We start from the raw sequence: 13,783 nt of genomic DNA, 5'->3' as shown, positions 1-13,783 counted from the left end.
TTGCGGCAAGTGGCAGAATGAGCACTGAGTGCAGTCAGAGGAGTCTGATTTTTTTTCCAGATTATCTGTCTCGTGTAATACTGTCAGGACATATTGACACTTTTAGCAAATATGACTAAAAGTTATTTCTATACGGGTTACTGTCATGTCTGATTTGTAAGGGGTTGTGATAGAGTAGACACTCTTCTTTTCTGATCTGTTGTCAGGGAAGGTAGCCTTCCACCGACTTGAGGAGGGTTCCTGCAATCATCCTGTGGATAGTTATCATCTACACATAGATTATTTACTTTTTAGTCACATATTTTCAACCACATTACCTACTGCAGGCTAAAGAGCACAACAGCCTACTAGTGACCTCATCAGCTTGTATCAACTTGGATGTAAGAAAACATGCCGCACTGACAGTACATTTTTTTTTCTTCTACATAGTCTGAAGGCTTTTGTCAGATGTTAAGTTGAAGGCCATGCTTTCTGCTGCATTCACTGCCATGCACAGCTAAAGCAACGATTTGTGAGCTTGAATAACCGCAAAAAAAGCACAATTCCACAATTTGAAAAACCATTAAGGCTGTCAAAAAGCACTGTTTTCTGTGTGTTTCTCTGGAACGACTGTGATGGCTTTCAGAAAATGTCTGAGTGCCCTACAATGCCCATCCCTAGCACGATTCTAGCAGGTTGTGCTTACTATTTGTGAAAAGCCTTCAGTGGGTTTTGACAAATATATTTTTATACACTCCTCTGGTAACAGTGATTGCTTTCCCAGTAGGACTCAAATGACAGATTACATGCAGACTTCTTATTGGCTGTTAGTTTATGATAAAAAATGCATGCATGCCTCTCCTATTGCTGTTCCTCTGTCAGGCCCTCATTCCAGGGTAGTCGTTCATCAACCAGCATGTCATGCTATGCATGCCAAATTGACAGCTTAAATGGTGTTATCATAAGCACACAAACAGTGTATGTTTGTTTGTCATTGGTTTAACTCTCACTTTTTCACCTTACTTCTCTCTCTCTCTCTTTCTTTCTCTCTTTCTCTCCCTGTTTACCTTTCCAGCCCTAAAGAGCACCTCCAGTGAGGATGAGTCTGCAGGAATACACGACTTTGATGGAAGGAGAGTGGGAGGCGTCAACAAGATATGGAATCTCTTACCTCAATTTTAGCTATGATGGTGGCAATGACAGCTACTCAAACTCGATGGCAAACATCACGCTGTCTCCATACTATCAGCACTCGCTGGCCATTGCGTCCGTGTACACACTGGCTTACCTGTTCATCTTCCTACTGTGCATGATAGGAAATGGACTGGTGTGTGTGATTGTGCTGAGGAACCATCACATGCGTACTGTGACAAATCTCTTCATCCTCAACCTAGCCATCAGTGACCTCCTGGTGGGCATATTTTGTATTCCCACCACACTGGTTGACAATCTCATCACAGGTACTATGATTTTGATGATTATGACTATGAGGGTACTCATTTTTTTTCCTAACATATGCCAGACTGTTGGTATTTACTACATGTGACAGGTGCTGCTGTGAGCTACAGGGAATAAGCTATCACTGAGTCATGGGGTTCTCAGTTACTTTTACATCAGGTGAAATCCACTTGAGGTTCAGCCGAATTTTCTTTCAGTCCAGAGGCCTGTGGCTAGACCTATTGAATCTATTGAATATTGAATCTTCAGACTTCTTTCACAGCTTCACTGAGACCAGATTTATGGGGCATTTCCGGGGCTTTAATGTGTCTTTCACTTCCATTCAAACAGATGCGTGGGCTGCCAATGAGTCACATGAATCATTGCAGAGTAACCTAGTTCACATTAGGTGAAATTTAGACCTGTAAATAGTTTTTGATATATTTTATTTTTAACCTGTAGAGGACTATATATGAAACTCTATAAAACAGAGGCACATATTTTGTCTCTGTCCACGGTGTTGCATGTCCAAGTAACACGTTCACCTCATCAGAGAGCGGATATGAGGAGGCGTTTCGTGGGTCAATCAGGCCGGATGTCACAACTGATCTGTGGCAAGGCATATCCAGACACACACTCATATTTCCAGGTTAATAGCCAGTCAGTCTATATGCATCACAGAATTATTTGGGCTTCTTAGCCATTGTTTTTATAGGATGGTTGAAAAAGTTTCTCCTTTTTGTAAAACAACCATTAACCACACCATGACACAATCTAATGCCTCTAAAGGCCCTAGTGGTCGTTTTGTCTTCAATTGCCCAGTTGCTTGCAACAGCTTTGAACTATTTTGCACATGCCTCTGCAAAGTGGCGCTCTTCTGTCTTCATGCACGTTAGTGTAAACGACTTTAATGTCCATTCGTTGGTGATTAGATGTGCAGTTACACCAAGGTAGTTATCGTTACTCACAGAGGTCCAGTGATCCCCCTGTCAGCGCCACATGTTTCGTAGCAGCCAAGTCATTTTCCTTTTTTTTCTTTTCAGCTTCATACAGCTCGTGGATTTTTGTCATTATTGTGCGTCTTTGCGGTGCTTTGATGCTCGCACAACTTCGGTGAACCCCTCGTCCTCAACAATATGAATCAGCCTACAGCTTTTTGCAATCCATTTGGCAACAGTGCTAGTCAACTTGTCACAGGCGGATTTACTAAGGGGCCTACGTTTTTAAGTGAGGGTTTGGCGCATTCCACTTGAACTCCCCTCGCCGACCAACGCATTTGCTACGGTGAAACGATAACGTCTTCCCGCCGAGTGTATCACTTTGGTTTTATTGAATGTTCCATCTTTGTTTTTTTTGGAACACGAACTTCCCATCCAGAAAGTCCTCGGGTTCACCAGAATTATCCATGTTGTTTGTTTGTTTGGATAGCAGCTGCCGTCTGACTGCATTAGAAACGGCGACTAGTGCAGATTGAGTGGAATTGTGGGTATATTGGAAGCTCATTCTGCGCATGAGTTAAATGCGTTAAAAAAAAATAACGCATTAATCCTGTAATTCAGTGGTTCTCAAAGTGGGGGGCGCGATGTCACAGACGGAGAAAAAAAAAACCGCCAACCTGTCACTGGTTAGTGAAAGCTCCCTCAGTGGCGAAATGCAAGGGGCTGGACTGACCCAAACGAATCAAATACTGTTTTGCTCCTGATCCACCAATCAAAACGGAGTCTTATCATTTCAACTCGAGTTGCATCTCCGCTTCCGAGTATAAAAAAAAACGCAGGCATGGTAACCCGCTCACCCTGAGACGACACTCTGCAGAGTTTGTTCAATTTCTCTTGTTTCCTCTATCATTCAGATATTCATTGCTTTATAAACAGTATTTTAAAGACTCATTCCTTCCTTAGTAATACCTTACTGCACTTGCAGTAGGTCTATTCGTAGCCTATTCTAAGGAGTAATTTGCTCCACAATCTTTTTAAAAAGCTCGTAGCCCCGAGAGCTAGCCTAGCTAGCTACCTTTTCCAACTACAGCTAGCCCTTTTCTCCTTAACACCTAGCCTACCTTTACATTTTTTGATCATCCACCGTGTTGCAACAAATAAAACACCAGCACTTGAATACTATTTTGTGCTGTCCCTGTCTACATTGCGTACAGTTCGTTTTGTTAGGAATCATTGCCTGGCACAGCCTTATCCATTATTCGTGTGCAAATCGTTCACAACCACACATACAAGAACACGACGTTGAAATTAGAACTTTATTAACTTCACACACACTGTATCAGCAAACAAACACAACATGGACAAGTTTCTGATTCGTAAAAGTCAGAAAGAGAAGCCTGTGGACTTCTTTAAACATAAACGTGATGGCCTCCAGCAACAACGAACCACCATGTCCAAGCATAGCACTGTCTCCAAGCAGTGGAGGCATCTTATGTAGTTGCTCATAGAATTGAGCTCGGCAAACCCCATACAATTGCCGAAACACTGATTTAGCCGGCCACGCAAGACGTGTAGAATAATGATAGGAGCTAAACTCAGCACAATACCTATGTCAAATGACACTATCACACCGAATATCAGAAATCAGTTTGGGTCCTATTTCAAAGAGGACTACCGTTCATTCGCCTGAGTTCGGGATCCATTTCTCTGCTCAGCAGATGAGCCGTCACTAGACATAAAAGATCAGCTGAAGAGTGACAGTAGACTTAAGCATCTCCCCTCTCGTCATTCTGGGTAGCAATGATCAGCTTTGCGACATAGCCTTAAAAATGCTCCTCCTTTTCGCGTCGACATATTTGTGCGAGATAGGCTTTTCAAGACTGCGCTTAAAACTAAATACCGCAACCGCGCACAGATCGAGGATGACCTGATATATTTGTCAAACATTGCCCCAAGATTTGAGGACCTTTGCAGTGCAAAGCAGGCTCATGTCTCACATTGACAGACCTGTAGGATTTTTTTTGTAAAGATCACAAGAGGCCCATAATAATAACAGTATCCTAATGATAGCAATAATAACAATTATTATTATGATAATAATAATACAATAATAATAATGGGTCGATAATCATTAATTATAATAATAATAACATAATGATGGTGATAATAATGAATAGCCTAATAATAGGCCTACTATTACTGATAATAATAACAACAATAATAATAATAAAAAAATATAGCTGCAAGCAGCGATGCGGATTCCTCCAAAGATTGCGAAACAAGGGGAAAATGTATATTCACAATTTGTCACCGTATAGAAAAATCCATGCTGCAGACTTACCAATGGGATATTCAATTTGAAATGCAACTAGAAAATGTATTTCCTGAAGGAAATACCAGTGCATGAAATGCAAAAGTTAAGAAAGGAGGAAGAAAAGAAAGAGTGAAAGGAAAGAAGAAAGGACAGAAGAGTAAAAGAAGGAAAGAACACACCAGTCAGGATTCACAGTTCAATTTGTTTATTGGATTTTCCGTTGAGGATACGAGTAGGACTGTATGGATGTGCGTGTGTGGTTTCTAGCAGGGAATGAGAAATGATATACAAATCAGCTCCAAAATATTACATTGTACAAAGGATGCCACAGCAACACAAGTGCGCTCAAGTCATACAAAACTAGATAAATCATACAATGTGCCACATAATAATAAATGTACAACATAGTATCAGCCTACACAAGCTAAGGAGCATTTCCATTAAGGCAACAAATTAAAGTAGCAAACAATTCTATAGGCACATCTTCCGTCTCTAACTAAATCAAGCTCAGTCCATTGAAGTAATCACCAATACACTTACATTGTTCAGATAACGCACACAGGATGAGCACAAGCAACAGCATTCAGGTTCTTTGTGTCTGAGTGAAAGGAAGGGGCTGTGAGCACAAGTGTAGCTTATAAGGTTGGTGGCAGGGTGGCAAGTGATCAGGGCTAATTGGAGCTGAGTGAAACAGAATGAGGAAATGAACAGGCTGGGAAAGGGGCGTGGCCGTGAGTCTGTGAGGGAAGCGAAAATCTTCCGAACATTAGCGATTAATGCAATTTGCTTTATATCAATCATTTTTGAAGATATGAAGTTGCCTTTGCACATGGGAAGGAAATACCAGTGCATGAAATGCAAAAGTTAGGAAAGGAAGAAGAAAAGAAAGAAGAGTGAAGAAAGTGTCTTGCTCAAAGATACTTCGACAGGGAATTGAACTTACAACCTTCTGATTACCGAATGACTTCTCTACCCCTGTGCACACAGCACACAACATTGGCAGCACACAACAGTAATATTTCGCCTCTTGCTACATGAGGAGGGAGCCATCGCTGGGCTATAATTTTCTTAGTTGCTGTTGAGCCAGCTAGCCATATCTTCTTCTGTTTTTCAGTCAAGTTCAACCCAGAATCATCATTTAGTAATAAGACGACAGGGTCAAGAGGGATTGGACATCCTATCATATCAGATATTATTGATGTTGTTTTATGCCAAAAAGCATGTACCTCTTCGCACTCCCACACCATGTGTAGGAAAGTCCCAGTTTGCTCAGTTTGACAGAAGGTACAATAAGGATTAGAAATGGCTTTAGTAATATATCTTCTCAGTGTCCTGCTCTTTTGAAGAAATGTCACTTAATTGGCAAATTGTAAATTATTGTAAATAATTGTGACGGTATAATTTACAGTTGCAGTGGTTGGTCACAGTCCCTGGGTCTAACAGTAATTCCCTAATCACAGTTGTGGCCCAGATGACTGAGGGTTCTGCAGAAGAGAGAGTTTAGTATCAGCGCCAGCACTGATCTATCTTTCAATTTTTTCAAACAAAATGCTATAAAAAAAAAGAAGAAAATTGTTCTCTGTGGTCCCCACTCAACTAGCTCTAACAGGCTACATCCACAGACGCTGAACACAGAGCTCGACTCCCTTCCACTCTATAAATAGTTCTCTCCCCAGTGAGTCACGGCCAAGATCATATAAAGGCTTAGCCCCTGAGACATTACCCAATCATTACCAAAAATCAATCAACTCGTGAAAAGAAATTATTCATAGAAAACTTTGAAATACAACCCCAGAAATCCATTGTCGTCACAGAAAACCCTTAACAACATCATAAACAGACTTAACTCCTATTACCCACAGCACAGCAGCAGCCTACTTGCCTCATTACTTTTTACGCCCTTTTGAGAATTTGGGAATGATGTTCACTACACGTCAAAGAAGTCGTGTGGGTATGCTCCCCTCGAATTATTCTAATTTAGCTGTGATATTCTCTGTGTGGTCTAAACTAAATGTGAAGCTTTCCAAAATCCCCCTCATGGTTCAGGAGAGGGAATATATTGCTCAGACAATACCCAAATGTCCTAAGCTCTTTTGCTCTTAAAAACTGAATTAATAATTTGCCTCATTCTCATCGTAATTTCATCACTGAGCAAATGCTGTTTATGCAAAACAGCTCATTACCAAAGGAGAGCAGACCGTGAAACTTGCACTCAGAATTGTGGTCATAGTCTTGATGTTGTTGTTGCCATTCCACAACCTTCACACAAAGATATAAACTTCAAAACTTCATTAGGTGCAATAAAATCGACAAAATGCTTTCCATTACCACAGAAGGAAACAATAATTGGATATCTTCAAGGGACTGTGACTTTGTTGATTGATTATTTTTTTTTCATTTTTTGTATTGTACCAAAGTAAAACAGTTCTTCTATTCTAGAAAATGTGTCTGTTGTCACACTGGAAAATTGACATTAGAACTAGCATGAAGATTTAACAATGGCAGATCTTAAATCTTTAAACTGATCTTATGTTCAATGAACAGGTTGGCCCTTCAACAACGCTGTGTGTAAAGTGAGCGGTCTTGTGCAGGGGATGTCCGTGTGTGCTTCAGTTTTCACGCTGGTGGCCATTGCTGTGGATCGGTGAGTGCTTGTTGACTACTTTGTACAGATGCACAAAGAAACTGGAAAAGCAAAATTTCCATAATAAAAAACCATCAATAACTACCATTAGATTTGATTGTAACTTGATTTGTAATTTTAACCCCCCCGAGCCTAATTACAATTTTGAAAAACGCAGACAGGCGAGGGGCGGAGGGGAAGGGGGTAGGGGAATTGAGGGGGTGCGGGCGGGGGTCAGGAGGGTCTATAAATATCTTAACGTAGAGATGTAGAAAGTGGTTTCTGCGCCAGCATCGGCCTTGCAAGGTAATTTAAACCGAAGATGGCGTGTTTCAACCCATAAAATGCAGACTTTTATAAAAATGCACATTTTGACAATATGAACCCCATCATTGATGTGTTTCATCACAGTTCAGTGATATAACTTAGTCTCTCGTAGTATGCTGAGGATGTGCATTTGAAAGGCTACGAATTCCTGTCATTGTAAACATTCAACCAACTGCGTGCTTAAAAAATCACCAACAACCATTTGTATATAATTGGTAAATGGGTGGTCCATACAATTTCGTTTGTTATGGATGAGGGGGCCTGTTTATGTGGGGTTTGTTAGAGGAGAATTAACTTTCATGCTCGACCTAACATTACCGCAGAGCTAGATTGGTCTGTCTTTATCGTCTTGTCGCAAGAGACCCAGGAGTGCAGTTTTTCATTCGAGTGATGAGATTAGATTAGATTTAGCTAATTTACATGAACTCTGAATCAGTGAAGTGTTTGCATCCATATAATTGCATCGGTTACAGCATGCAATGGCGGACTGCCGCTTTAAACAGTACCTCAGACATCATAAGCCAGAAGAGGTAAACATGGAGCTGGTTGTGGAGACTGTAGATAAATCCTCTCTAGTGACAGGAAATGGCTGTACTCAAAGATAGCACAGAAGCACTAACTGCATCAGCACAGTACAGACGTGGAAAAACAGGACAATGGCATCAGGTTGTTATCACACAAGACAGGATGCCAGGGTTATTCTCTGAAAAGAATCTAGACTAGAGACAGGCCATCATGCAAACAAGATGCAAGATTCAGGCAGGAAAAGAAAATGCTGGTGTCATGCTAAGACGCTAGCCCAGATCCAAATACAAACAATTACTAGCTAATTAATATGAAAAAGTGGCTTTAAAGAGCTTTAAAGTAGAGCTTTAAAGAAGAATTTGAGAAGGCACGGAAAGTGAAGGCCACATTGACTCCACTAATGACAGTTAGAAGTGGAGCCTCAGTAGATTCCGGGAACAATGTCAATGACCATAAAAGCAACCACCACTACCCGTTTGAAAGGTTTTTTTACGAGTATGAATGATTTTTGAAATATTACTAATTTGCGGTTGATAATGAAATTTGTCACAAGGGGAAGTAAAAATGCAAATGTTTTTGCAAACCACAAAAAAAACCTTAGAAATGGTTAAAAAAAACCCACATATTGTCACTTTAACTCTGATGAGTCTAAATTATTCATGGTCTTGTGAGTACTGATTATGACATGATTATGATTATGATTATAACATAACAACAACCTGCACTCTCTTTTAAAACCTGTGTGACATCATTAAATCAGTCATATTGAGGAAATGACTGGTTGTACTGGTAGTTGTATTTGTTGCTGAGCTGTATGTGATCTCATACCAACAGCCAACAGCTGAGTCACTAGAGTACCATAAAAAATTTAATTATACAGATCTCTCAAGTTGCTTCAAAATTTGCATCATGTTCAATTCCCACCCTCAGCATGTTTTCATAATTGTAATCTGCAGGCAAGGTGCCTGATGATGGAGAATATTAGTCCAAACAATTGTTTCTTCTCTTTCTTCCCCCTCCACCCTCCTCCTCTATCTCCTCCCTCAAAGCTTTCGCTGCATTGTTTATCCCTTCAAGCCGAAGCTAAACCTGTCTGTTGCCAAGGCAACTATCGGTTTGATATGGTTATTAGCGCTGGTCATCATGTTCCCCACGGCAGTAATGCTGACAGTTGAACAAGAGGAAGATCACGTGGTTCTGGATGGCAAGCACAATCACACCTACCCGCTCTACTACTGCTACGAGACCTGGCCTGACCCGGAGATGCGCAAGGTCTACACCACGGTGCTGTTTGCTCACATCTACTTGGTGCCTCTCACCCTCATCGTCCTGCTGTACGGGAGAATCGGGGCCAAGCTTTTCCACACTCACGCGCTGGCTAATGCAGAGCAGCTGGGTGCCAATCCACCAGGCAAATCCCCCAAAACACAGCGGCGCGTGCGGGTCATCAAGATGCTAGCGGTGGTGACCTTGCTCTTCATGTTGTCCTGGCTCCCGCTGTGGACCCTGCTGCTGCTGACCGACTACGCGCGACCGGAGGGGGACAAGCTTGACCTCCTCACCGGATATGTGTTCCCCCTCTCCCATTGGCTGGCGTTTTCCAACTCTAGCGTGAATCCTATTATTTATGGCTACTTCAACGAGAATTTCAAAAAGGGCTTCCGGGCTGCCTGTCAGGCCCAACCCTGCTGCCTCAGTGTGCTGGGGAGCCTGGCGCCTAAGAGGAGAAGCAGGCACAGCCTGGCCCGAGGGCCAAGGGAGGTGGTTCTGTCTACCAATTTGGGGTTGCGAAACCGGGTGCACACAGACAACGACCTGACAGGGTGCGTGCATTTGGAGATGGAGAACAGGACAGAGGGGCTGATCGTGGAACTTGGGAACTCTGAGAAAGAGGGAGGGAGCTGCCGCGGGTTGGTGAGCGCGGACCTTAACATGGATGACACGGAGATTATTTCTCCGAAACGAGCTGTGTGCTACCAGGCCTGGGAGCTGTGAGATGCATTTCTATGGACATGGCTGAACCCAAGTGGATTTGAATAAACTAGCTCAGAAAAGCAATTTGAAATATATTATTTTGTGAGCATCGCATCAAAAACCATTTAGTATCTTGGGCTGTGGAAAAAATTCAGAACAGAAGTAAAACAGGTACACTCTAGTACACTCCAAGCACCTAAACGTATGACAACACGTTTCCATAACTGCTCCTTTTGTACTTTAGTTCCCCCCCCCCCCCTCTTATTTTGCCCAAGAAAGTGTTTCAACAGGACCTCTGCTGGATAAAAACAATATCTGTATCTCAGTAGTCCTAAAAACACACAATGTCCATCAATTTACCCATGCTGAACCCCAGACTTATAGGGGAAGAGGGGAAGCCTCACGATTTCACACACATTTCACAAGTGACACATAATGTGAGTAGTCATTAATACCCTTGAGGAGGAGCATCCTGGGACATTGTTTTTTGCTCCTGTGTGGCTGTGGTAATGTTCACCTTTAACTCTGATATTTTTGGAAGGTCACCGTGACATTCAATGCATTATACATACCACTGTGAAGAAAAAGAGACATATCTGCCATATCTTAAAAAGGGTTAGACTGACAATGGAAATACAAACGACAATGTCCTGTGGTTACATTTCAGCTGAATGAAATTAGAAGAGAAGAGAAGAGAAGAGAAGAGAAACGAAGAGAAGAGAAGAGAAGAGAAGAGAAGAGAAGAGAAAAAGAAAATAAACAATCTGTAACACATACATTTACTGAAAAAATATATAAATGTATTGGACGTGGAGAAAATCCATTTGCTAATTATGTATTAAGGTTTTGTAGCCTTTTTAAAGTTATTTCAGTGTATTCAGCCTTCAGCTATTCAGAGGGGTGAACAGAAGGGCAGACACGTTTTTATTTGTTCTCTGAAGCATGACAACCACAATAACCTTTGTTAGTGCTTGAGTTGCTATACTGTATATTGTTTTAGAAAAGGCAAGAGATCCACATAGTCTGCCATCACTGTAACACAGCACAGTAGAGAAGGGTTGAGAAGAGTTCAAGCCTTAAGTTCAAGAAAATTGGGCCTTAAGTTCTTGAAAGGCCGGTAAGTTTGAATATTTAAGGTGTGTTTTTTTTGGTGTGCCTGCATCAAGGGCAGATAAATATGTCACAAAGAACTTTGATAGGACAATTATAAAGATGCTGGTTCAGTAATGGTTGTAGAATAGCAGATATGTTTTCAATGTGTTGAATCGTCTGTTGTGAAGCAGTTTATTGTGTTTCTGCAATATATTGTCCTTGGAGTTTGTTTGTCGCCATGGCGTTATGTCACTCAGTGTTTGGCATGCTTTTGTAGCAGCTGTGAGGTTCTGTGGTCTGCAGTTGAAAACATGCAATGAAACATCTTCAAACCTTTAGAGGCATATATCAAGAGTGTTCTTTTGTATAAAGGCGTGGGAGTTCATATTCTCCATTTAAATTTTTCTGTGCGTTGAGGGTTTTTCTATGCATCATATGTCATGCAGTTGTGATTCTATTGTGATGTTAAATTTCCTTTTGCTTGATCCATAATTGTTGTCGTTATAATCTAACTCAAGGACTACAGAGCATTGGGTCCCTCGATTCATATGTATGGTTTCAGGGAGAAAAACAACAAATATATATTTCATAATATTAAGAGACTAGAAGGAGGGAGCAGAAGGAGATAGAAGAGTAACACAAAGTTCCCATCTTTGGCAACAGCAAGTGTTGGGGGATAGATGCATTGCTAAGAGATCTTTTTGTTTGTATTTGTGGGTAAAGGTGTTGTTTCGCTACTGTAACATACATCTAGTATGTGGTCTGGCAATAAACAAATCTTTATGAATGAACCTGTCAACGAAAATCATGCATTTGTTGAAAGGCTGTGAATATGCTAATGACATAGACACTAGCTATGTCTACTACCGCGCACTTTACAAAGTGCACTGCAATACAGTGCGTAGTGCACACTAACTGGGCTCTCAAGTGTCACGCATTGAGCGTGACAGTCACTCATTTCGGTCTTTAGTCACGCACTCCCGCCACACATCGTATTTCTCACGCTGAAAAAAACTCTAGGCTATTTAATGTGCCGCAGCGCGCAAACATGACCTGGCCGCGCTGCCCTCACCATGGAGGAATCAAGCACGTATCCCTGGAGTTCTGCCGTGAGGTGCCACTTATCAGCCAATCAAAAAAAAGAAATGGGCTACACGATAGCCAATCAGAAAAAAACGTATCTTTTGTATCTGTTGTATCTGGGTAAGATTTAATCCAGCAACCAATGAAAATAAAGCATCCTGGAATTGCGCGCGAATGATCTTCCGAAAGTTTCGTTCACTTGAGGAAACCACTAGAGCTCCGAGCATCAGTGTTCTACAAAGAGTAAGTCGTCTCCTGTTTTAATGTTACAACAAAATTACAATGGTTTGACACAAGCAATGACAACTTGACTGCAGTTAGAGAATATTTCCCAGATAATTAACATCAGTTTGTAGAGAGTGTTTGTAGCCAACACAGTTTTAGGCTACAGGCTGCATCTATAGCTTTGACTCCGAACTTCGTTAATAGGCTATAATAAATTCGAGTAGGACTATTCAGAATATATATAGCTTATAATTCAAACGACTATGTTTGAGTAATAGAGGCCTCTGGTTCCTTTTTTCGAAGGTGACTGGGAGGCTATCCAAGATTGCATCCTTGATTCTAGTGCTACCCCACTCTAATGCAGATGCAGAGAGGTTTTTTCCATGGTTGGTTTAAACAAAACATCAACCCGAAACAGCTTGGTTCTGGATGGGACATTGTCCTCGATTATGACCCTGAAAATGGCTGGGATGGAGCCAAACTGCTTCAAATGGGAACCAACACCAAAAATGATAAAAGAGTCCAAAAAGGCAAACACCTACAATAAACAACACAAGTCATAATTCTCTCTCTCTCTCTCTCTCTCTCTCTCTCTCTCTCTCTCTCTCTCTATCTCTCTCTCTCTCTCCCAAATTGAATAAATACTTTGTAACTGGTTGAATTGTCAGTGCCATGTGTCAAATCTTTTCTGCAAGTCTGAGCAATTATTATTATTAACAACAAAACACTAATAATAATATGGGGGGAGGGGGAGGCGGGGCTGGTCTGTGGGCATACGGCAGGGGCGGGGCATGCGGTTGGTTAGGGGGGTGGGGGTATGTCACTCTTGCCTGTCTTCAAAACTTGAGAGCCCTGCACTAAGCACTTACATCTGTAGTGCGTTCTGTCGCTGATTAGTGTTGTCTCAAATGGAATACTGACAGACACAAATGTGCGAGCCTTTTACCCATAAATCTGTGCGCCAGCTTCCTCCGGCCAACTGGAAATTTTAAACAAAGATGGCGGACCAAACTCCGCTGACGGCCGTGTTTTGTATGTAAATGTACATCTTTTGGCATTTTCTCGCTTAGATTTTTCAAAAGTTACCGAGAAATAGACACTGTACTATCAGATAACACAGTTATTGTAACCAGCAATAATGGTTGAAGTGAAGGGCTCCTCCTCTTCCGCTACGTAGCCAAGATGGCGAGTAGTGTTCATCGTTTCACACTGCATTTTTTTACCGTTTGCAGTGCGCCATCCGGGTACTTTCAGTGCCCTGAATTC

The 13,783-nt window shown here is 41.6% G+C and overlaps 1 protein-coding gene across 1 annotated transcript; it reads left to right on the top strand.

The window, feature by feature from the left end:
- The first annotated feature begins 1,180 nt into the window (after positions 1-1,180).
- Positions 1,181-10,700, top strand: npffr1l3 (neuropeptide FF receptor 1 like 3). The gene is made up of 3 exons (XM_012840562.3): positions 1,181-1,439; positions 7,213-7,312; positions 9,193-10,700. The coding sequence occupies exons 1-3, from the start codon at positions 1,196-1,198 to the stop codon at positions 10,136-10,138; spliced, it is 1,290 nt and encodes a 429-aa protein (XP_012696016.2). The 5' UTR covers positions 1,181-1,195; the 3' UTR covers positions 10,139-10,700.
- Positions 10,701-13,783: the final 3,083 nt, after the last annotated feature.

The sequence above is a fragment of the Clupea harengus genome, chromosome 21 (assembly GCF_900700415.2).
Source record: "Clupea harengus chromosome 21, Ch_v2.0.2, whole genome shotgun sequence".
Lineage (NCBI taxonomy): Eukaryota > Metazoa > Chordata > Actinopteri > Clupeiformes > Clupeidae > Clupea > Clupea harengus.
This window is presented reverse-complemented; position numbering and strand designations above follow the sequence as displayed.

Bases quoted from the DNA above. Each gene is read 5' to 3' on its own strand.
- npffr1l3 (XM_012840562.3), top strand. From the start codon at position 1,196: ATGGCAAACATCACGCTGTCTCCATACTATCAGCACTCGCTGGCCATT. The intron at 1,440-7,212 runs GTACTATGATTT...TTCAATGAACAG, and splicing joins GGTTGACAATCTCATCACAG to GTTGGCCCTTCAACAACGCT. The intron at 7,313-9,192 runs GTGAGTGCTTGT...CCTCCCTCAAAG, and splicing joins GTGGCCATTGCTGTGGATCG to CTTTCGCTGCATTGTTTATC.